At 43.5% G+C, this 22,889-nt stretch overlaps 4 protein-coding genes across 4 annotated transcripts; 2 read left to right on the top strand and 2 right to left on the bottom strand.

The window, feature by feature from the left end:
* Positions 1-406: 406 nt before the first annotated feature.
* On the top strand, positions 407-7,442 carry LOC117748699 (uncharacterized protein C16orf52 homolog B-like). The gene is made up of 3 exons (XM_034558708.1): positions 407-1,208; positions 5,036-5,248; positions 6,131-7,442. Exons 1-3 carry the CDS (start codon positions 1,103-1,105, stop codon positions 6,313-6,315), a joined length of 504 nt encoding a protein of 167 aa, XP_034414599.1. The 5' UTR covers positions 407-1,102; the 3' UTR covers positions 6,316-7,442.
* A 1,884-nt stretch (positions 7,443-9,326) lies between these two features.
* tmem235b (transmembrane protein 235b) lies at positions 9,327-14,210 on the bottom strand. Its single transcript, XM_034559293.1, has 5 exons — positions 14,188-14,210; positions 13,953-14,131; positions 13,761-13,841; positions 13,491-13,628; positions 9,327-9,538 (listed from the first exon to the last, which is right to left on the bottom strand). Exons 1-5 carry the CDS (start codon positions 14,208-14,210, stop codon positions 9,327-9,329), a joined length of 633 nt encoding a protein of 210 aa, XP_034415184.1.
* Positions 14,211-14,830: 620 nt separating this feature from the next.
* On the bottom strand, positions 14,831-17,784 carry birc5a (baculoviral IAP repeat containing 5a). Its single transcript, XM_034558636.1, has 4 exons — positions 17,602-17,784; positions 16,504-16,613; positions 15,252-15,369; positions 14,831-15,066 (listed from the first exon to the last, which is right to left on the bottom strand). The coding sequence occupies exons 1-4, from the start codon at positions 17,707-17,709 to the stop codon at positions 14,974-14,976; spliced, it is 429 nt and encodes a 142-aa protein (XP_034414527.1). The 5' UTR covers positions 17,710-17,784; the 3' UTR covers positions 14,831-14,973.
* A 291-nt stretch (positions 17,785-18,075) lies between these two features.
* Positions 18,076-22,009, top strand: faap100 (FA core complex associated protein 100). Its single transcript, XM_034559441.1, has 8 exons — positions 18,076-18,465; positions 18,561-18,679; positions 18,806-19,701; positions 19,840-19,984; positions 20,066-20,978; positions 21,063-21,185; positions 21,507-21,593; positions 21,676-22,009. Exons 1-8 carry the CDS (start codon positions 18,310-18,312, stop codon positions 21,805-21,807), a joined length of 2,571 nt encoding a protein of 856 aa, XP_034415332.1. The 5' UTR covers positions 18,076-18,309; the 3' UTR covers positions 21,808-22,009.
* Positions 22,010-22,889: the final 880 nt, after the last annotated feature.

The following is a 22,889-nucleotide window of genomic DNA, read 5'->3' on the forward strand; positions in this document are numbered from 1 at the left end:
AATCCTGACTCCACTTGTTTGCTTGTTCTTGAGCTTCTGATACAATCGGACTAAATGGGAATGATCATGTGCTCCAAATAATGTAACCTTTAAACAACTACAGTTCTATTGTAATTGGGCTACAATAATCTGCTGATGAAAACCGTGTCATACAATCGAAAGCTCCAGCGCGAGTTTTTAAAAAAAATTTAGTTTCACAACTTTGGAGACTTTGGAGCCCCGAGAGAAGCAAAAGTGCCACTTTGTAGATGTGACTCCACGAGTGTGTGTGTGCGTGTGGTGGGTGGGGGGGGGGGGGGGGGTTAAACTGGCGGAATGTGCCCCCAGATGTGTTGGGAAACCATTTGAATCGGTCAGCCCTACATAACATGATGATGCAAACAGTACCAGGAGCGCGAGGAGCAATCTTCAGATTCTCTCGCGAGATTTGCCCACCACAGACGCGGAGATGCAGCGAGCTGCCTGCGTCTCAGTTCTGATCGCGCAGCGAGGACCGCGCCGTCCGGCTGGAAACACACCGAGAAGGTCTCTAAATAGATGAACCGACGAGTCCTCCGCGTGCAGAAAAGCGCTTTTATTTTGAGCATGGCCGTCGTTTCCCGTCCGTGTGCATCCAGAGGAAAGAAACCGCTTCCATAATAATAAAGGGGGGGGGGGGGGTGCGGGGGGCTCCATGCAGACTCAGGAAACAAGTCGACCGCCTGCGTGAGTCCCGTTTCACTGCCGGGGATTTAATCCGCGATTATTGCAAAGTCACCCGGGATGTGGAGGAGCATCCGGAGCGCAGTGATCCGTGAGCTCGGGCAGTGACTCTCCTCCGGGGCCGAAGAAGGGCCAGTCGGTCCGGTCAGGCTCGGCTGTTGGGGGGGGGGGGGACTAAATGAAAGGGGGTCCTGCTTATGGATCAAACACAATGTGCAGACCGATCGTGGATCAAGCCGACCCCTTCACCATCCACGCAAGTTCCCTAAAGATGGCTGGCTTTAGGTTACTGACTTCCACATGTTCCGCCTCCCTTTAGGGGAGAAAGAGAGAGAGAGAGAGAGAGAGAGAGAGAAAAAGAGAGGCACACACGCACTGACCTCCACCTGGGGCCACCGACATGGATAAACTCACCGTGATATCTGGATGCCTCTTCCTCACTGCAGACATCTTCGCCATCGCCAGCATCGTTAACCCGGACTGGATCAGCACCGGAGAGTCAGCCGGTAGGTTGCTGTTGCACTTCACCGTTATGTGTGGTCAGTTCACTGGAAAATGGAGCTCGAAGTGGAAAATGGTGTAGGGCAAAAAAAAAAAAGTCTGTGTCAGTGCACATGTCCGAGTGTTTTCAGCCCAAAAGCAACAGTTGTAAACAGACATTGATACGGTTGTCAATGGAAGGTGGTACTCGCCATGTTTGGCTTGTGACCCCTTCAAAACAATCAGTCATCACAGGTTATAGCAGATAACGGGTTTATATTCCTTCATTTGGTGGCTGCCCAGATTTATCTCGGGGACCCCTTTTTAAAAAAAAATATTGGACAAAGATGTTACAAAGTAGTGAATGTGTGGCAATGACACAAAAAGGAAAAGGTAATTATCTGAATTGTTTCTTGAATTCAGCAAAGGTCAAACAAAATGTAACCAAAGTCTGACAGTTTGAATCCGAAAGTAACAACCAGTGTCACCCTCCTTTCTGTAGTATTTTATGTTCAAACGCCCCAAACCTTCTTACAAGATCATCTGCACTCATCTTTCAACGTAAAACAGGGAGTGTGACACCCACAACTTTAGAGCTTTTTTTCCAGGAGCCACTCATACTGTAAATATATGCTGAGTCGTCATACTGCACTGGACTTTAAAGGCCGTAAAAACTCATTTTCTCAATCAGCCATTTAGTTCACACACGAAAAAACACAATATGTATGCCAACTGTTTAACAGTTTGGTGAACGTATACTTTGGTGTGTAAAATAGGTGGAGTTCCCCTTTAACTTTGAACAAATCTTAACTGAGGATAATTTACGTCACTTTACTTTGATTGTTTCGTACCTCAATGGATATTTCCCGTTAGAGTGCATGCTTAAGATTTGCTTAAAACACATTGAGCACCACTAAGGACAAATGATTGTGTCTGACTGGATCATTCTGATTTACATCGACTTCAACAGCTGTTAGTTATGAGCTGTATGATCAGGATCATTTGAAGGGAGCCACATTTCCTTGATTGTACACTCAATCCTGGATTTAAGCGTTGGAACGCGTGCGTTTACCAAATCCTACTGCAATCGAGTAATATTCAGATGCAAAGTCCAAAAGCTAAACATTGACTAAAACTGATGTAACACACACACCACAGTATATGCACAGCTGAGGAGCTTCTCCTCCATCCTAATGCCACAGTGGAGCAGAGAGATACACACGCACGTAACCACATGTGCCGAGTGGTTATTACAGGATTTCATTTGTTGTAAAGAAATACTGACTACCGCAGCAAGTTGAGTACATAACAAGCAGTTTTTTGTTGCATAATTAAACGAGTAACCCCGCACCAAATCTCTGGTTCTCAATCGTCACGGTACAAAATGGGCTGTTGTTGAGACCAGATCACACGCTGCTGGTTTTACCTCCCATTAAAGTAAATAAACAATGGTGTGAAATGACTGTACTTACTGTTCCAAAAGCTTTTTGTTCTTGCCTAATTAGCCAAATAGCAATAACCTGAAGGCATGAAGTGTTGTTGGAGAATGAAGATGTGGGACCTTTAATTAGGCCTCCGCGGTGAGTAATTCTTCCCACCTGGAGAATTAAACGTCCTCGGGCTCAGTCATGACGTATTTTACTCTCAGTGCTTGGTGTATACATGGTTAAAAAAAAAAAGAAATCTAAATTTCTTTTCTCAGACCCTCTCTTTTCCCAGCTCTGCTATTCAGTTGGCTCTTGATTTTTAAACATCCAGAAGTAAAGTTATAAAATAAAGTTATAATAATGATAATATAGCGAGCCCGAGCTCACCATGAACATGCATGTTTCATAACTTCTTAACAGTTATCATGATCATCAAGAATCACATCTCATCCTTTTTAAAGAAGTATTGGACTGATTAATAACATAAGGTTTTAAAATGAGGTTATTTCCTGTGTAATACACAAGTAATACCAAGATAAGCATGTACAGTTTTTGTGGCACGTGTAATGCAAAATGCCTAATTTACTGCTTTCACTTTTTCTTATGCTGGCTCTCATTCACACTAATTGATTTATTTATTATGGCTCTCAATCTCATTTTCCTTTAAAACAAAAGCCACTTTCCACAACGGCATGAGGCAAAAACACATTGAGGTTGGACTTAGTTGTTTTTTTGCGATGAAGTCCAGTATGCAGGGGAATTGTTGCACTATTTACCCTGCGGTATGAAAGGATGTGTTGAAATGGAAGAGGATATCCTGTGTATAAAGGGGATAGGTCAGCCGGCAGAAGGATGTGGTCCAGGCCTGATGTTCCCTTCATCCGGGTCCTGGAATCATCCCCCAGCACTTTGTTCAGGAACTGAAGCCATTTCCACGATAAATATTTAAAGGGCTGATGGATATGGGAGTCGCATCATGAGCATGAATACAATCTGTTGTTTGTATTATTGTGTGCTCGTGTTTCATATATTTAACACATTATTTACAGTTAAATGTAAATTGAAGGGTCTTAATGGCTTTTAAGTACCGGGCGTTATTCAAAAGCAGCTTATTTCTCTCTTAATTAAATGTTGTTCCAGTGCTTCTCCGTGTTTGTCCTGCACTCTTTGTGACATTTTGCCATCGTGACAATTATATTAATTCTCCAGTCGCTGGGTTTAAATTCCCGTGAATAAATCCATAATGTGTTTAGAGCTCCTCGTCCCTTTGTGTCTGCTTGGCAGGCACTAACCGCCTGCTGAGGACAACAAGAAAGTAAAAGGAAGGCGGTAAAAGAATAAATGAAGCTGTGGGAGGATTCAACTGAGCATTTATGTGCTGTATGTTGTTCCATGCAGTGTTTGTGTGTGTGTGTGTGTGTGTGTGTGTGTGTGTGTGTGTGTGTGTGAAAGAAAGAGACAGGAGGTCTCTGATGCTGGGTCTCTGATGTCTTCATTTCGTACACCTCACCGTTTCCCTCTCATGTCAGGACCCCGCCGTCTGTATGGCATCATTCATGAAGCCCTGGGGGGGTCACCGCACACTGCCCATCAGGAGGTTCCCATGCCAACGTTCACTGTGGGGACTCAGAGGGACTCCTGGGAGGTTGCCATGTCTTATAGCCAGAGTCAATATTTAAACACACAGTGCTGGGGAGTCACTATTCACGTGTTGCATATTAAAATGCTGGTGATTACGAAAGGGTCACGTCCGATTATATACTTTTCAATAACAAGCTTAATCTGTAGAATATAACATTTACTCTGTTGATCTGATCCAATTTAATATATAGATGTTATATGGATGAGGTTTTAATAAAAGTGTTACAGTCGTCCGTCCGGTTGTGAGGTTTAATTTCACCGCATGGTTGAACTTCATTAGTTTCACACTTTAGAAAAGTAAGCAAAAAGTAGTCAAGTGTACTAAGTTTCAGTACTTTGATGAAGTAATTAAATATGTGCATTACTTATTATATTCTTGAACAGGGTAACTGTAACCCTTAACGCTGTGAACACATTATGGTATATGTTGCTGTGCATTAGGCTGCGATATGAAGCACACTCATCAAAATGCTATGACTTTTCATTTAGTGGATTTAATGTGCAGTAGACTTCAGAGTATAATTTTAACGAGTCAAGAATAATGATGTGCAAACAACGTGAAGCAGTGATGAACCATCACAGAATATTAACAACATCTGCTTTAAAGCAAGTTTCAGCTCACTGATTAGCGGCTGGTCCACAACTTCCGTGTTTCGGTTCAGTCTCACAGCTTTAAGCGTCCCACAAAAGGTTGAAAGACTAAATAAAGATTTGTTTTCAGGGTTTTGGGTCCTAACATTTTGATACATGTCTCTCACCGTGCCCGTTTCTCCGTCTCCATCCAGGCTCTCTGACCGTGGGTCTGGTCCGGCAGTGCCAGACCATCCACGGCCGAGACCGGACCTGCATCCCCCCGCAGCTGCCCCCGGAGTGGATCACCACGCTCTTCTTCATCATCCTGGGCATCATCGCCCTCACCGTCACCTGCGGCCTGCTGGTGATGTCACGCTGGCGCCGCGAGGCCGCTCGATACGCCCGCTGGATCGCCTTCACAGGAAGTGGGTGTTCACCGCTCGTCCTCCTCCATCACGGCCACCTGTCTCTGGATCGACAGTGTCACATTTCACGTGTCATAATAATCATATTGATGCAACTCCGCGTCCACGCAAGTTCGCAAGCCGCATCATACGTGCAGACGGAAAATATTTTCTCTGACGAACAGGAAAATTAAAGTTGAGAGCAAAAACATACGCGGTCTCAAATGTTCTGCATCAGAAGACTGATGATCTTTTTCCCTTTTTTTTTTTTAGCAAACATAATTTGCTCTGTCCAGTTTGCAGCTGTTACATAAACAGGATTTATGAATATTGTCACAAAGTTGCTTTATTATCCCAATAAAACCTTTTTAGCTCTGAAGCGCCACATCGGGGTCAGAAATGATCTGCAGGTGGAGGCGAAACTGCCCATTATAGTTTATGAAATGTCTGTGGAAGTAAAAGATGCTACTTAAGAATCTCCTGTGAAATAAATGGGGCTTACCTCGACATCAGCGTTTCAGGGAAAGCTTTTAGTCGGGTAATTATGAGCATCTTGACAAAGTGACTCCAGACCAGCTGGTTTCTATTTTTAAAGGAAAGAGACACAGCAGGAGCCGCACTTCACTTTGCTCTAAATATGGAAAAATAGGGAGCAGGTTCCCACTGGAGGCCGTATTAATAACACACTTTCAAAGTGGCAAAGAAGTGGTTTGGGGTTGATAAAAAATAAGTAAGATGTGCGTCCACAGCCATGTCAGATGAACTCCATTACTCCTGGATCAACTCCACCGTTTAATGTAAAATGAGTTAAAACTTTTGCGTTGAGCCATTTTAAACCCATGAAGTGCAGATTTTGAAGTGTGCAGTATTCTGTTTAATCTCCTTTCTGTCCCTCTGTCACAGTGGTCCTGTTCTGCATGGCTGCTCTCATCTTCCCCATCGGCTTCTACATCAAAGAGGTTGGAGGACAGCCATACAAGCTCCCCAACAACACGGTGGTGGGCTCCTCCTACGTGCTCTTTGTTCTGTCCATATTCTTCACCATTGTTGGACTGCTGTTTGCCGGGAAGGTCTGCCTGCCCGGCTGACTCCTCCTTCTTTTTTTGGTATCTTTGGAGAAACACCACAATTGGAGGCGAGTTTTGTTAGAAGTGACTCTTCCGCGGCCGTCAGTGTCGGACGTACTGTTGACAAGTAGAACTAAACCGAGAAGCTCCCGCGTATGTGTTCCCTCTGGTTGAATTGTCGCGGGGAGCCGAAAATCACCGCGTTCCAGAGACTGAGCAGGAGCAGAGAGCTCGGAAATGGCCTCCATCATTGTCCGTCCTGAATGATGACTGTAAGGTGGTAACAGAAAGGAGCATAGTAAAAAAATAAATAATATACATATATAACATGATGGAAATGGATTCAAACATCCGGACTTTCAAGGGAGCCCTGTGGTATTATCCGTCATCTTAAGACGTAATGACAGGTCGGATGCACATGGACTGATGTGTCGGGCCCCAGAGCGCCCAACGCACCAAATATGGGCCAGTTACCTCCACGATGGAGGCTCTTCCTGACCACAACGTGGAATACACACAATGCAGTTCTACTTTGGAGGCACATCTTATTTATTTGTTTCATTGTTCAGTTATGTCTTTTTGTTCAGGCAAATCGTATTAAAAGGCCCAATGTATCCCCGTCTTTCCCCTGCCTTTAATATGTGTGGTGGATCACTTTGCCTTAAAAGAAGCTGTTAACCTAAAACACAACAACTATGATGCGGTTTAGTTAGTGGCTAGAAGAAAGGATTTAGCGTAGAAATATTAGAACTGGAACATAAGACGTGATAATTATGGGAGCAAGTTGGAGCCGGTCTCGAGGACGTTGTTGAGCGTCACCTCCAACGTTATGGGTCAGCAGGTCAAACGTCGTGTCTGTTACAGCTTTGTTACTCTGAATGAGGATGAATGTGTCATTCGTGGGTTTGAGCATTTCCTGTTGTTTAAACACTGTATCAAGAAATGACCGATTCACGACTTATCTTTTCTTTTCTTTTTTATATTGTGGAGACGCTGAAGCCGACTTCATTTCTGTTTGAATGAACAGACAGCCAGTCTGTGGTATCTTCTGGAAACACTGTGATGTACTGGAAAGAGCATGGAAGATCTCATCTCATTAAAAAATGACTCCGATTGTCTCGTCAATTTAACATTTTCCTTTAGGAGACCGTGCTACTGTAATTATTTACCATTTTGAATCGGTTTACAGAGAGAGGTGAGATAAGCTAGCAGCTGTGAAGAGGCTCAAGGGGTCAAAGTTGGTTCATCACAGAAAAATATGCAATCCATCCATCCATTTTCAATACCACTTATCCTCATTAGGGTCGCAGGGGCGCTGGAGCGCTGGAGCCTATCCCAGCTGACATAGGGCGAAGGCAGGGGACACCCTGGACAGGCCGCCAGTCCATCGAGGGCACATGTAGGGACATACAACCATTCACTCTCACATTCACACCTATGGGACATTTAGAGATCAATTAACCTGCAGCATGTCTTTGGACTGTGGGAGGAAGCCGGAGAGCCCGGAGAGAACCCACGCTGCCACGGGGAGAACATGCAAACTCCACACAGAAGCACCGCTCCGACCGGGAATCGAACCCGCGGCCCTCTTGCTGTGAGGCGACAGTGCTAGCCACTACACCACCGTGCAGCCCAAAAATATGCAATTTCTTTCCTAATTCAAGTTGACTATATTGGAATGTCAACATATCGCTGCTGTTTTATAAAAAAAAAAAAAAAGGAAGGATTTTCTCTAACATTTTCATGCCACAGCTCATGTAATAAAGTCAAATATCTCAAGATTAGAGGTTTCAAAAAAGAAGGCTTGCTTGCTTTTTTTTTGTCAGTCTTAGATCAGATCAATTAATCTGACGGCCCAAATACATCTTTTCTGCATTGAAGCAGCGCTTGGAGAGCAGAATCTCACATTTTTCATCCTTTGTGTGGATGCACAGGATGTTTAGATTGCCATAGAAACGTGGTGATGTGCCTTTTTTTGTTTTTGTGAAGAGATTCAGCCAGCTAATAGGCGACAGCAGCAGGAATCCAGTGTTCCCACTCTGCTCCCTGCTGCTGCCAAAAAGTGAAGAAACACAAACTGCCTTTGACGTTGGAACCAAATCTCGTAGTCACAAGTGTTGCTATTTTAACCCTTGAAATACTTTGGTCTAAAATTATCTATCCGGGATTTTTGTGAGCAAATGTTGCAGTTCTCCAGGCAACAAACACAGTGGGAGGAGAAAGAGACTTTGGTTGGCACCAAAAAGGGAGTAGCAGCTTTCATCCTCGCTGTGGAACAGATTTAGGTACCCAACAATGCAAAAGCAAAAGGAAATACATTTCACCAAATGTTTTGGGACATGAGATCAGATTAATGGCGAAAAGAAAAGAAGAAACGTGTTGAGAAGTAAAAACACTGCATGACACAGACAAGGCATGTATTGAAGGAACGGGCGAACAGTTCTCAGAGAACTGATGTTGCAGTAATGTGACATGTTTACGCTGTATGTGGAACATATTTATGACACATTTTCAGTAGAAAAACATGTAACTAACATGTTACGATGTAAACAACACTTTTACTTATGGTGTTCCAACACTGCAAGTTAAAAAGCAACAAAAACAATGTATAACAAATAATCTGCGTTAAAAATATAGACAATACCGAATGTTGTGAGAATGAAAATGTATCAATAGATTCAAAGTATCATGAAATAATTTTAAAGTGTGAGTTTTTAGTTTGGCACACAACATTTCTATATGACAATAAACATGGTCAAGAGCACTGATGGTGGCTTTAAGGAGTCACTTCAATTCTAACCACAAGAGGGAGCCATTAGTCGCAGTAGTCCACCACTTCACTATACTAGATGGGAATCACCAGACTGCCAATCTGAAGCAGTTTAAAGACATTAAACGTGTTAGCAACTCTTTATATTTTACATTCATAAAAGCGTCCAGATATTGTTTGTAACCGTGCTCTAAGGCGGGTCCACATGCAGCTCAGCACATCCTCCATCCTGAACCTGTTGGATCTGCTGTGGAGGCTGCTGTCAGGTTGTCAGCTTGGCCATTCGTGCAGCCACGAGCAGCAAGACGCCGGTGAGGAGCTCCAGGCCGTAAGAGAGACAGGCCAGACCCAGAGACCAGCCGAAGGAGGTGTGAATATAGGCCAGACCCTCCGGCCCCACCACCCTCTCCGTCTCAGCCAGGGCTTGGTACGAGTAGATGATGTAGAGACTCACGCCACACAGGGTCAGCAGACCTGCAGTGCACAATTTAAAATGAGTGTTTTACTCATTTCTTTGGCCATCTGTTCAATCGAAAAACATTTTAGATATATTCATGTTTTCATCAACTGACACCCGAGTCATCCTGCTCCAGCAATTATAAAGCAGAAATCCGTTCCAGTCGAAGTTGCCTGCTGGGAGGTCATCGATAAAACCACCAATAACATCCATTAGCTTCCCAAAAGCTTATATTGTGAGAGACAGGGAACACACTGACGTATGTTGTCTGCTTACACAATAGTCATCAGAGACGACTGAGGCGCACACAAACCCACACAGTCCTCACAAGTTTCACAGTGTTGCTATTGGAAACGCTTTCAAATTGTGACGGCTTGCAACTGGTTTTAAGGGGATGCGAGTGGAGCACAGAGGCTACCAATGCCGGGACTAATAATTGTTTTATTACAATCACACCCCGAGGTGCCATGAGCTCAGAGAATGAGGAGGAGGCCGCAGCTGAAGTCTCATTTTTATGCAGAGAGACACATACGGAGACACATATTGAACACGCACAACGGAGTGCTGTTACCGATCAAACAAAACGTATATTAATATAGCGACAAGATGTTATCGGCAATCATTTGGATGCTCGGGAAATTGTTTAAACCATTCTTTGAGCAGGAATAAAATAAGATGAACTTTCACTTGTAGAGTCGAAATGTGAAGATTTTGCTGCTTTTTAAAAATCTGTGAAATGAAGTCAAATAACTTCTGGGGTTTGGACTGTTTGTAGCCCAACAAACAGGTAACATGTCAGCTTGGGCTCGAGATGGAGAGATGTATATCCGTCTACTTGGGTCCAGACAACATATCTCGACAACTATTGGATGGATCGCATAGAAATGTTAAGCAGACATTCATGGTCCCCAGAAGATGAAGCCTCATCTGGCCTTTCTAACTATTGGATGTCTCGCCACACAATTTGATGCATTTCATCCTTCATATTCCTCATGGGACCAAAATCTTTCTGTGATTTCCATAACTTGTTCTTTAGTTTGTCCAATAATAATATTTTTGATCAATACCTGCTAAACTAATGACAGTCCCACGTATTGTCCGACTGGTCTCAGCTACACGATAATAATAACGACGACGTATCTGTATACTTCTGTTATATACACTTTTATACACTTTAAGTGTGGATCGGTTGTTAACATGGAAGCACTTTGTGGATTTTCTCCTTTCAGAGGAAACCTTCCTCAGAATGTCAATTACCCTGAAAGTGAACCAGAAGGGAAGCAGGTGAAGGGCACTGCAGGGAACCCAGACACCCATTAGGCTTTTTAATGGTTGGTGAGGAAAGAAGTTGCATCATTAGTACAAAGACGGAACAAAGCATGAACAGGGAGGTATAATACTATAAATATATACTGTGTGTATATATATATATATATATATATATATATATATATATATATATATATATATATATATACAGTATATGTGTGTGTGTGTGTCATGCAATAAGGCATGAAGTCGCTCCCACTGTCACAGCTAACACACATCTTCTGTTTGTTTCGTGGGTTTATTTACACAACACACGGTGACTGAGGAAGCACAGGTGTTCAACTTAAATCAATGAATACTCGCCACAGAATGTTTTGAAATATGATTTTAAGGGAACAACAAACAGGGCAAAGACACATTTGGGGGACAACAAATGAAGGAATGCCTCTAGCTTGGAGGCTATTTTAAAACTCAGAGAGTCAAAAGGTTCACAAGAGAACTCAACTCGATCTAATTCAAGCCGTTATTCCACACATCGCCATGCGCTGCTTATTAAAGGGAGAACATAAGGCGTCTTTTAGAGCAAGTGTTCCTCCATCACAAGGTCCTCTTGATAGAGGTCATAAGGCGTTGGAAGAGATGTTCAGGATGTGCACACCAATAACTTCATTACTGCAAATACCCAGATTAATATAATAGTGCTGACATGGTTAAGTGTAATCTAACTCTCCCAATAACCCACATTCATAAAATCAGTAAAATAACGACCCAGTGGGTGTCGTTAGGCAGCTTAAAAGGAAACTGAAGGTTGGAAGTTGTGACTCGAACACCAGATAAAAAATGCCCAAAAAACAAGTATCGCTTGTAACCAGAGACGGGCCGATATAGGATTGTATTGCTGATTGCAATAATAATAATAATAATAATAATAATAATACAAATGTTAAACTCACAATTAGTTAGATCGTGGTGAATCTCCATGATAAGGATATTCATTTTTTTTTAGCTAGCTGTTATATTCTTTAAATAGATCTTTTATGTATGTTATAGTATTTAATTCATAGCTCTTTAATACTAGTTGGTTAGTAGTTAATTTTAGCTTTATTAGAAGGCTTTATTTGAGTGAAAGTTTACTGGGACAGGATTGTTATAATAGCATGTAATTGATTCCAAACATATTACACATTTTAAAATATATTTGTTGTTTGATTTTGCACATGGACATTATTGATAGATGCACAACAGTTAAAAATAAATTTCATTTAATGTGTTATTTTGTCACATCGTGACAAGCATCAAAAAATAGAATGTGATAATGATTTTGAGCCCCGTCATTGATATAAAACTTCTCAAAGACACATAAATAAATATATAGTATATATCTTGTCTGTTTAGTTGCACTGCTTATATTCTATATCCTGCCTGAACCACCATGTGCAGGTTTCAGAAGGACATATCGAGTGTTATTGAAGACGATATGAAATGAAAAACAGAATGTGTGAGAGACGCAAATTTGGGAAGCAATCGTTTCCGAAGCTAATTTACTTCCCTGATGTGCCTCCCCACAGTCCAATAAAAGCTCTCATAACCCATCAGACAGTACAGGATGGAACAGATGCAACACACACACACACACACACACCTTCCCCTTCATGCATACTTAACCAATATGGCCGGATCTAACAGCCAATCAGTCTTCGTGGTAATAAACGTCGGCCCCTTTGGCCACAGGAGGTCAATAACTATGAGCGAGGTCAACTTCAGCCCTGCACATAAAGTGTTCTCGTCTGCACAAATTAACCACATGGCCTCGCTTTACTGCCACACGTCAGCCGTATAAATTGCACCTTTCTAGTGTTCCACTTCCCTCTGTAATATAATCAGTGCATTAAATGTTGTATGAGTGGAGAGTCCGACCGTAAATCACAGCCACATTGATTGTGACCATTTTCTAAGCTGAACCATAAAACTCTATCTGTCCCGTGCTCTTTTACTCTGGCGTATGATCATCCTGCTTCTGTGTTTATTGGAGGGGGCGAGCGCAGAGAAATGTCGATGCAGTGCCCAACGTACTGTACACACGTTTGTAGTCTGAAGCTAGTCCATAAACACTAGAGAGACAGTTCAATATATTATTAAACTGACATGTTGCAGTCTCTCATCAGATGAAACTAACTCAAAAAAGACTCACAAAGGAGCCTGGCTGTTATGTATGTCACTATCTATTAATAACTCTCTTACAATGACTTCATTATTTGACTTAAATGTCTTTGTGTCAGACCATTTCTGAGTATCTTGTTCCTCACAGCAGGTGTGTCACAACAATTGAGTCCTTTATACCACCTCTTAATGGCTCCAGTTAACACTGGGGTAAAAGGGCATCTCTCTTGCACTTAGTGATATTATTTTTATACATGTCATTTTGATTAGCCTCTTTTCATAAGTTACGACCGCAATTGAATCTTAAATGTGACACAAGCAGTAACCAGTAGTGGTCCATACTATGTCGATGGGAACTCTGGAAGCTCTTTGAAGTATTGCCACTGGTAATGGTAGTAATGAGAGCCACTGGGCGTTATGGGTTTTGTTTTAATGAATTGCTCTTGAATAGTTACTAAACATATCTTGGAGGCTCCACCGGCCCACTAGAAATGAAGATGGAGAGCATGACCCGAGAGAAGGAACTGGACCTCAGCTTACTGCAGATGAAGAAGTAGCAGGCCGTGCGGGTGAGGAGGACCGGGCTCCGAGCCATGGAGCTGACCAAGCCACAGATCCCACCAAACAGCAACAGGACCAGGCTGAAGGGAAGCACCACCACTATTGCACGGTGCATGCCTGTGTACACACACACACACACACACACACACACACACACACACACACACACACAGATGGATTATGGATCTTCAGTAGAGTTATGTCTTGACAAGGACACTTGATTGGCAGAGTGTGTTGAGAGAGACTCACTCAGCATGTGCAGCTCGATCTCAGAGTACCTGGAGGAGTCCGCTGTGAAAGAGTCAATAGCGTCCGTGTTCATCTTCCCATCTGGAGGTCACAATCAAAAGCACCCACGTGAAGTACATATCCCCGTTTTGGTTATTAAATAGACCACTGACATTTACATCCTTATGAGAGTTAAGGAAAACGAGCCTCTACCTTCGTGGATGCTCCAGAGTCCCGAGTGGGAGCTCAAGTCCTCGAAGTCGCTCATATTCAAAGGATTCATCTCGATGATGTACCAATATTCGGTGCCGAGGGAAGTCGCCAAAAAAGCGAAACTCAGAATGCCGCAGACGCCGGCTGCGATCACCAGAGCGCCGAAAGTGAGCTTCATCACGAGCAGTCGGCGCGGGACTCACCTCTCTGGAGGGGCTGCTAGTGCTGCTCCGGTCCTTCAAACGTGGACGCGCTCATTACGAGATGCGCAGTACAGACAGACAATGTTATGGTGTGGAGGTCATCTGAAGAGGAGACGTTCATTACAATCTAAAGGGTGGAGGTGGAGGTCATCTTATCCCGGACTGAATGCATGACAGGGCTGCACCACTCGGAGCGGCGGCAGCTTCGGTCTGGGAGGGAGGAGGATATTCGGGAGGCGTTTATGCAAAAGGGAGGATGCAATAACACAGACATGCTGGATGCAATAACACAGACATGCTGGATGCAATAACACAGACATGCTGGATACAATAACACAGACATGCTGGATGCAATAACACAGACATGCTGGATGCAACAACACAGACATGCAGAATGCAACAACAGACATGCAGGCAGCTGAGCTTTAACCAAAAGAGTCAGAATGAGGATCATATATTTGAACATTTTAACAGTTGGTGAATGAGCGCCACTGGACAGATCAAGTCAAGATTACCGCCTCCAAAGATTCATAGTAAAAATAAAGCCAGACATTTTGAGTGAATGGGTTGTGCAGCTTTTCTTTTGCCAGTTTAATATATTTTCAGATTCACCTAGATTATAGACATTAGTACATTTCCCCAACTGAATCCCACCCCTCAAATAACGAATACGGGTAACTAGAAAGAACAGGTTTAATGAGTAAAAACAGACAGCATGACAAGAGGACATGTTAAAAGATGAAAACATAAAGGAAACATGGAAATATGTTCAGTGAGAAACAGTCAGCCAGCCATCAATCTCTCATTCATCTGCGTCGTCAGTCTTCGCCCATGACCGTCTTGATGATATCTGCTTTTCTCAATTTGGCTGCCTCTTCAAACTTCGTGACAGGCTCGTTACAAAGTTTGATCTGCAGGTGGAGGAAATGAAATCTGGATGAGACATAATGTTCTCACAGGAAACTCGCAACTTTTCACAATTAATTCTCGTTGAAGAAAAAACTAAAGATAAAAGAACGGTTTGTAAAAGTATGTTGGCAGTCAATTTGTTAAATTATGTACATCAGTCATTTGAAATGTTTCCCGAACAACGTACAATGATCAACTTCTGCCTCTCCTTCTGCAGTTTGAGTAATTCCTCCACAGTCAGATCTTCTACTTTCTTCTTCAGGGCGATGAATTGGCAGGATGGAGAATGAGATGCGTGCTCCTTCCTACCAACAAGAAAAGTGGAAGAGTGAGGGGGACACACACATTAATACAGTATGTAATGTCAAGGACCATTTGCAAAATGTGCACACACACACACACATGGAAGGAATGGACATTATCACACACACTGTAATTGTACAACATCATCCATAGGCAATATTTAAAGGAATATGGATGTGGGAAACACCTGTATACAATGTTTCAGTAAAGTCTACTGGGGTTGTGATTTAATCTCTATTCAGAAAATAAATGCCATTTATTTTCTGAATAGCTCTGTAACTTGTGGAGACAGCTGGTATAACACAATTATACACATTATATATTGTTAAGTCCACCAACAGTGATTTTACAGTAATGGGGCCATTTCAAGGACCAGGAACATAAATTAAATATTTACAGAGTTACAAAGAGTTCAGATAGTTGATGCCTGAAGTGCCGAACAATGCAAATTTATGGAACACAAGAAGGAAGAAAGTCTTGTGAATTATAAATATCATATATAAGTGTACATTTAAACTGGAAACAGATCAAGGGTCCAAAGTAAACTCTCTCGCACACCAGATGGAGGACATTTAAAAAAGGACATATGCTTTGCAACATGTTAAATTACAGCATGTTGAGAGCTTTTTGTCAATTGTAAAGTACTTATGTCCATTACTTCTATCACCGCATTTACAACAGTGAGATTACCAAGCAGGCCTAAAAAAAATGTAATTAAAAAAAGATGCTATTAAAATGAAATTAAGCAATCCAGTATTTTTGCCAGTTGACCCAGAACAAGAAAGAAAGGGTGACATTTAATTTCCTTTGACCACTCTTTGTTATAAACACACTCACGTAAGCCCCCTAACTTTATGGAAGTGCAATACAAAATCACAAGAGTGCCACTTTAATCATATGCATAGACTGATCAAATTATTTTCCTTACAAACTACTTTATTATTCTGCAATATGGTTTTATAATTTTCTTGTGCCATTGCCTACCATGAGCTATTTGTCTTTCTACTCCGCTGAGTCACATTTTACATTTAGAAAAATAAGATGAACTTATATTAATAAAGAAAGGAAGCTGCATAAATATCCTGTCCTTTTGCTGGCATTTCTGATTCATGAGCATAATGATGCAATTATCTTACTGTGGGTCATCCTCTGGCTCCCAGCCCTCCAGCTCTTTGAGGCAGAAGAAACACATAGCGACATCTGGGCTGTTCCCTGAAGGGGTGTGAATGAAGCCAGCTTTGGCCATCTAGAGAAACAAATAAACAGACAGACCACATGAAAACACACACACACACACACACACACACACACACACACACACACACACACACACACACACACACACACACACACACACACACACACACACACACACACACACACACACACACACACACACACACACACACACACACACACACACACACACACACACACACACACACACACACACACACAGAGAGAGAGAGAGAGAGATATGTTTTTGTAGCTGTATGTGCAGCTACAAATGATGAGCTGATAGACAGAAAATTAATCAACAACCACTCAATTGTTCAATCAAGATTTGTATTACTAAGCAAGAATGTCCTAAACTGAAACAGGATAACCATTGATCCACAGGAAATGTATTAAATAAACCATTAATTCAATAACCATTTTGATAATTGATAAATCAGTTCAGTCATTTTCCAAGCAGTTCTATTGTGCATTTAATATGTTTGAGTCTTCTACTGTCCGTCAGAAGATTCACTTCAAGGATAATTTGGGTATACTTGGGGATCATTTGGCTTTGGGTATATGTGATGGTCATTTCTACCATTTTATAGATGAAATGATTAATGAACACATCAATCCATAATGACAATAATGGATTGGACTGGCCTCCAACATGTGGGTCGTGGTTCCAACGTTTCAGATGTGATGAATTGCTGCTCGTTTCAGCTTCGTGTGATTGCAAAGTGAGAATGTTTGGGTGGAGGAACTGAACGAGCCCTTTGACGGAGACACACTGAGCTCTGGGAAACGGTGTTTGGTAGGTTTTCTGACGTTAGCTGCATTAACTAAAACCAGCGCGATCTCAGGTAACGCCATTCAAGCTCCTAGGTATGCAACCAACCCCAGGCAGGGTTACAACGTATTAAAATACGAGGTGTCTTACTTTAGCTCGAGCTAACTATGTGTCGCGTTAGCTACGAGGCCCCGTGTTGTCAAAACCGTGTGAAACGTCCACTCACGTTCTCCGGCGTACACGAGCAGCCTTCGTCAAACGGCCAGCCCTCGAAGGTCTTCAGTCTGTTCTCATAAACATACATTTTTATATCGTCTTCGTTTAACAGCTCCATTGTACGCAGCGCCAACACACGTCAGTGGTTTTACCAACTGAAGCTAAACGGTGTTTTCAAATTTTGGCAAATATTCAGATCGACTCTTTTGATTGGCTGATGAAAACCACGTGAACTCGTATATTCTTCTTCGTGGATTTGAACCCTTTCATGAAAATGCACCGGTCCGCCACCCGGTGTCCACTCAACTTTTACAATAAACTTTTTACTGGCGCTGAAACCACACAAAAAGGACAAATCTACACTTTTTTTAAATCAAATTATTTTTCTAAGAAGGTAGAAGACATTTCCTTTATGTACCCTTCTTCTCTGCTTCCAGAAAGAAGAATAAAAACACCAAACCCACATGCACCGCCTGGCATCATGGGTAATGTAGTTATTGGCTGTTATTGGTCTAAACCGCGTCGCGCGGAATTTTGTGAGGGCGTCCTGTCAACAACCGGTCCAGGAGTAGCTGGTCCAGTCTTGTCCACATGTTTTGTCTCACTACCTCTCACTAACAGGGTGCTCAACGTCACATACGCAGACTAGTCCGTCGTCTTCTTCTTCTTCTTCTTCTTCTTCTTCTTCTTCTTCTTCTTCTTCTTCGGTGCTCTGGCTATGGAAGGACGGTGTGCGGTTGAGACTTGGGCAGAGTTTGGCTTTTCAGGGTCGTCATGCACACCGAGGCTCAAGTTTGGCTTTGGTACAGATGTGTTCCTCTGCACTGGCCACGACCAGGTCTATGTCTTCAGTTCCCAGGAAAGAAAACTCACGGTAATATAACTCTGAGTGCACACTGATCAGGCATCCCAAGTCAACTGCATGTTTACATGTTCTGTGTTTGACTGAAATAACTTGTATTATTGCAGGCTGTCATCGAGTGTCCTGGACCCGTTACTGACCTAGTTGAGAGTCATGACAAGAAGTTCCTCTATGTGGCCTGTAGAAGTGGAGTTTATTGCGTCGGCTCACAATTTCTGTCATCCAGGTATGAGCCCTCGTGTAGGTGGTCGAAAAATGTGTTCCTAAAGTGCATATGTAGTCCAAACCCATGAATAATTGCCCATTTGTACATCAAATTGGTTATGTGTAATGTGACCTTTCACCTCTGCAGTGCTCAAAGCTCCCCGGCGGATGCATCCTCCAGTCCAGCTGAACTGAAAATGTCCACTGAGTTTCTTGCTGTTGCAGAAGAAGGAGTGTTATCGCTGCTCCTGGTCGGCTCTGTCCTCCTCACTCTTTCTCAGAGAGACACGTCCTGGATTTTGACTCAGTACAGATCCTCAAACTTTGAGATGCTCCGTTCATTCAGTCGACCACTTGTCTCAGCAGTTGTGCACAGTGACACTGGGGGAACGACGGGGATGAGAAGGAGGCCGCTGCTGATTTGTGTCCATTCTAGTGCCGTTGCAGCGCCGCCATCTCCCCCGTCCACTTCTTCATTGGAAGCAACTGTAAGTGTCGGCCACTTGTGCCTCGAGCCGGTCCTCTTCAAACTTCTGTTTGGGATTGACGCCGCCCTCACCAAGTCACCAGTCATCCTTTGTGGCCTGCCAGACGGGTGCCTGTGTTTTCTTCCTTTGCGTCCCCCAGCAACGCGGCTCAAAGTCCTTCACAGCCTTGAGCAGCCAGTCGTATTTGTCGGAGCATCTCGTGTCATGGAAGCTGGTCCAGGACATGCACAGTGTTTGGTGGCAGTGGGTGAACAAGGGAGAGTGGTGTTGATCAAATCAGACAAGGGAGGTTCAGAGGGAGGGGGCAACAGAGCAGTTCTTATTGAGGGGTGTGTACAGGGGCCTGTGATGTGTGGCTGTGTGGATACAAAGCGTCTGTATTACAGCACTGGGTCCGACCTGCTGGTGCTGGATCTATCGGAGGTCTCATCTGAGAGAGACGGCAATGAAGGGGATGTAGAGACATCCAGTATGGCAGCCGCTGCCCTCCAGAGCCCCACCAGTTTGAATGTGTGCAGAGTCGTCGCCTTGGCTGAGCCTACATGCAACACTGCAGGTAAGCAGGCCGAGCTTACATGCTGTTACATGTTGCATCACGGTATGCATCACGTCGACAGCAGGTCGTGATCCTCCTTTCCATTTAACTCTTGACAGTAAACTGTTTATTTTGTTCTTAATTGCTTTTACATCCAAGGGGAAGTTCAGCTGCTGGGACTGTCTGTTAGAGGGCAGCTCCAGAGGATTATCTTACCTGTGGGAAGAGAGGATGCAAGATTGCCCAAGGGGGGGGGCCGCAGTGTCAGGGACCTCCTGTCTGCTATCGGGGACGTCTGTGAAAGGTATGCCCAACACAGTCGACTTTGTAGTAGTTAATATTATGTTTCTGTTTATCAATGTGATTCTTCTTGCTTTCCTTTTAGAGCATCAGTGCTGAAAACTGCCATAAAATCCCAAAACCAAATTCTGAGGCACCTGAATCAGGTGCTTAACATCAGCTTCCTGCTGATGGCCGGCACAAATACCAAAGAGCATCTTCCCAGCCAGGAGAAGCCAATCAGATGTCGCGCCACGGCCAGTTGGAGCAGATTACTTCAAAGAGACTCCCTGAACCTGACATGTGTCCTGGATAATTCAAGTCCTTATGTTTTGGAGCGAGGCTGGACTCTGAGCATCGCTGTATTCCCTCTGTCCTGTCCTCCCGGTGCAGGAACAGACAGCTCCTCCACAAATTTCTCATTCCCGTTCCACAATCTCCTTCCAGGTGAGACGTTCGAAGTATCGCTGCCCCTAGCAGCTGCAGGTGAAACATCCTTCCCCGTGACAGTGAGCTGCTCACTCGTCTTCTCACTCACCGGTCTCCTGGGCGAGGAGGCCGAAAACCTCCCCGGCCCGCGGAGTAGTTGCGTCAGTCTGCCCTTGAGCACGCTGACAGTGGATTGGCTGCACGCCCTGCAGGTGTGCGCTCCCATCGGCACCCATAGGAAGGCCACGTCTCAATCCTACAACGCGACAGACGCCATCCAAGCTTGTTTAAGATCACGGCGGATTAGCAGTGGAAGAGGGGAGACCGAGCGAGAGCAGCATTCAGCGAGTGTTCGGGTGTCGTCAGAGTTGCTGAGCGACACACTAATGTTGAAAGGCTCAGATTTGGACGCTCAGGGGCGCTCAAAGTCGGCTCCTCAGAATGTGGGCCTCTCTCTGCTGGAGTGGCTGTTGTCTGACGCTCCTGGAGGTGTCACAGCGGGACGCCAAGGAGACCAGATTGCCCTCGGCGGCTCAGTGGTCCGTGCGCACGATCCAAACGGACACGCAGTCAAACTGACCGCTAAAGAGGTAAAGAACGACCCAGCGGCGGATTGATAAAGGTTTATTCATCCGGTATTGTTTCAATGAAAGAGTTGCTGCTTTGGTCTGCAGGTAAATGTAATGGAGGAGAGCACGGGGAAGGAGGAGCCCCTGAGCACGGTGGAGGTTCAGGTGGAGAGCTCTTCTATGGCAGCAGTGTGTGGACTGCATCACGCTCTGCTGCGCCGGATTCAGGTACAAACACACATTTTCAGAGAAACAGTAACACATTTTTTTTTATATATACTTCGCACCGACATGCTTATTTTGTTTCAGGAGGATCTAGCCGGTAACTGAAAACTGATTATGGAAAGACTAATTGATACAATCAAACATGTTAGTTATGACATGCCATTTTGGATCGTATGAGAGGGAAAGCTAAATAATTCCCTGACACAATCACAATGATTAGACTGGAGCTTTAACTAGACAGCACAAAAACCTCCGACTGTCCTAGATTGATCCCGGTTCAGATACATTGTTCAGATACATTGTTCGCTCTGTTTCTTTACACAGACTATGTTGCAGACGGCCCCTGAGAGGGCTGCTTCCACAAAGAGGATCCAGAGTTTAGAGTTAAGACGGGCACTGCAGCGGGCCGAGGTAAGACCTCTATGTACTTCATTTGTGTCTGTGGTTAATGTTTCAATATAAATGACCGCGGTGGTATTTCTTTGTCAATCAGCGCCTGTTGCAGCAGATCCGGCAAAGTCGAATCTCAGGGGCCTTCGGTGTGGGCGTGTCAACGGGGCAGATGACCCAATCACTTCTCGCCGTTTACCAAGAACTCAGAGAAAACCCTCTCCTTATAATTTAACGCTGTCTTTTCTTTTCATCTGCCCTCTGCCTTTTCCAATGTTACGTAACCCGTCTTCGCAGCCGATGCATGAGAAATAACATCGATAAATGTGCTTTTTCATCACTGTCAACGACTGTTACCAAGTAATATTTTGTACAAACCATTACATTCAACTCAAGGTGACTGTCAAGCTCAGGTGGAATAAAAATATCTGCAATTACAGTCTAAATGGGTAAACTCTGTGCTGCAGCTGGTTGAAGGTCGCAGTTTCACAATATCCAAAAGTGTCAGACATGTAGGTGTTGCATTGACACATGACATGATGTCTTGTCTAATAGTGGTTCTTGAACAATTGCACACATTTCCAGAAGAATGTCAGATTGCAGTGGATCAATGAAAAAAAAGTAAGTCAATACAGTTGAATGAAGCTTGTAATCATCCTAAAATATCCTAATATCAACTGAAATAAAGTCAAGTCTGGATTCTGGACTAGACAAGACCGGAGGGATCAGTGATTTAAAAAACAATTGTACATTGTAAACCATCTTAATACGTCTTCCACCATTGGACTGTGTGCTGTTAGTCCACTGAGACTATATTTATGGATGGAAGACTCAACGGGCCCTCTGGCTTTCACCGACGAAATGTCACTCAAAGAGACTCAAAAAGACCACAAAGATTTGTACGACTACAAAGAGACACAAAAAGACTGCGAGATGCAAAACAACTGAAATGAGATTCACTGAGACTGGAAAGGGGGGAAACAACCACAAATAGACACAAAACAACAACAAAGAGACGCAAAAAATGGGGAAAACAATCCCAGACAAAGAATTACGACAAAAAGATCAAAAACAATGATAAAGTAAGAACTATCACAAAGAGACACAAAACCACAGGGAGAAGCATAACGACTGCAAAGAGTCCCCGAGTATGGATATGTTTGGTGAGCAGGTCAACCAAAGAGCAATCTTTCCTTCTCAGACTATTATTTGATGTTTTTTTCATTGTCGCAAGCCTTTAAAAAAAGTTTAGTGTGTTGTATTATTGACATCTAGGACACCTGCACACCTGTAGTTCAGTTAATTTGGTCAGGACGA

Source organism: Cyclopterus lumpus, chromosome 19 (assembly GCF_009769545.1).
Source record: "Cyclopterus lumpus isolate fCycLum1 chromosome 19, fCycLum1.pri, whole genome shotgun sequence".
Lineage (NCBI taxonomy): Eukaryota > Metazoa > Chordata > Actinopteri > Perciformes > Cyclopteridae > Cyclopterus > Cyclopterus lumpus.

What these genes read in the sequence shown, in the direction of transcription:
- LOC117748699 (XM_034558708.1), top strand. Translation starts at nt 1,103, where the DNA reads ATGGATAAACTCACCGTGATATCTGGATGCCTCTTCCTCACTGCAGAC. An exon ending in CAGCACCGGAGAGTCAGCCG is followed by an intron (nt 1,209 to 5,035) that starts GTAGGTTGCTGT and finishes GTCTCCATCCAG; the next exon opens with GCTCTCTGACCGTGGGTCTG. An exon ending in CTGGATCGCCTTCACAGGAA is followed by an intron (nt 5,249 to 6,130) that starts GTGGGTGTTCAC and finishes CCTCTGTCACAG; the next exon opens with TGGTCCTGTTCTGCATGGCT.
- tmem235b (XM_034559293.1), bottom strand. Translation starts at nt 14,210, where the DNA reads ATGAGCGCGTCCACGTTTGAAGG. An exon ending in AGCGCGTCCACGTTTGAAGG is followed by an intron (nt 14,132 to 14,187) that starts ACCGGAGCAGCA and finishes CCGACTGCTCGT; the next exon opens with GATGAAGCTCACTTTCGGCG. An exon ending in GATCGAGCTGCACATGCTGA is followed by an intron (nt 13,629 to 13,760) that starts GTGAGTCTCTCT and finishes GTGTGTACACAG; the next exon opens with GCATGCACCGTGCAATAGTG.
- birc5a (XM_034558636.1), bottom strand. Translation starts at nt 17,709, where the DNA reads ATGGAGCTGTTAAACGAAGACGATATAAAAATGTATGTTTATGAGAAC. An exon ending in GCTCGTGTACGCCGGAGAAC is followed by an intron (nt 16,614 to 17,601) that starts GTGAGTGGACGT and finishes TTGTTTCTCTAG; the next exon opens with ATGGCCAAAGCTGGCTTCAT. An exon ending in AGAGGCAGAAGTTGATCATT is followed by an intron (nt 15,067 to 15,251) that starts GTACGTTGTTCG and finishes CTCCACCTGCAG; the next exon opens with ATCAAACTTTGTAACGAGCC.
- faap100 (XM_034559441.1), top strand. Translation starts at nt 18,310, where the DNA reads ATGGAAGGACGGTGTGCGGTTGAGACTTGGGCAGAGTTTGGCTTTTCA. An exon ending in CCCAGGAAAGAAAACTCACG is followed by an intron (nt 18,466 to 18,560) that starts GTAATATAACTC and finishes GTATTATTGCAG; the next exon opens with GCTGTCATCGAGTGTCCTGG. An exon ending in TCAAACTGACCGCTAAAGAG is followed by an intron (nt 20,979 to 21,062) that starts GTAAAGAACGAC and finishes TTTGGTCTGCAG; the next exon opens with GTAAATGTAATGGAGGAGAG.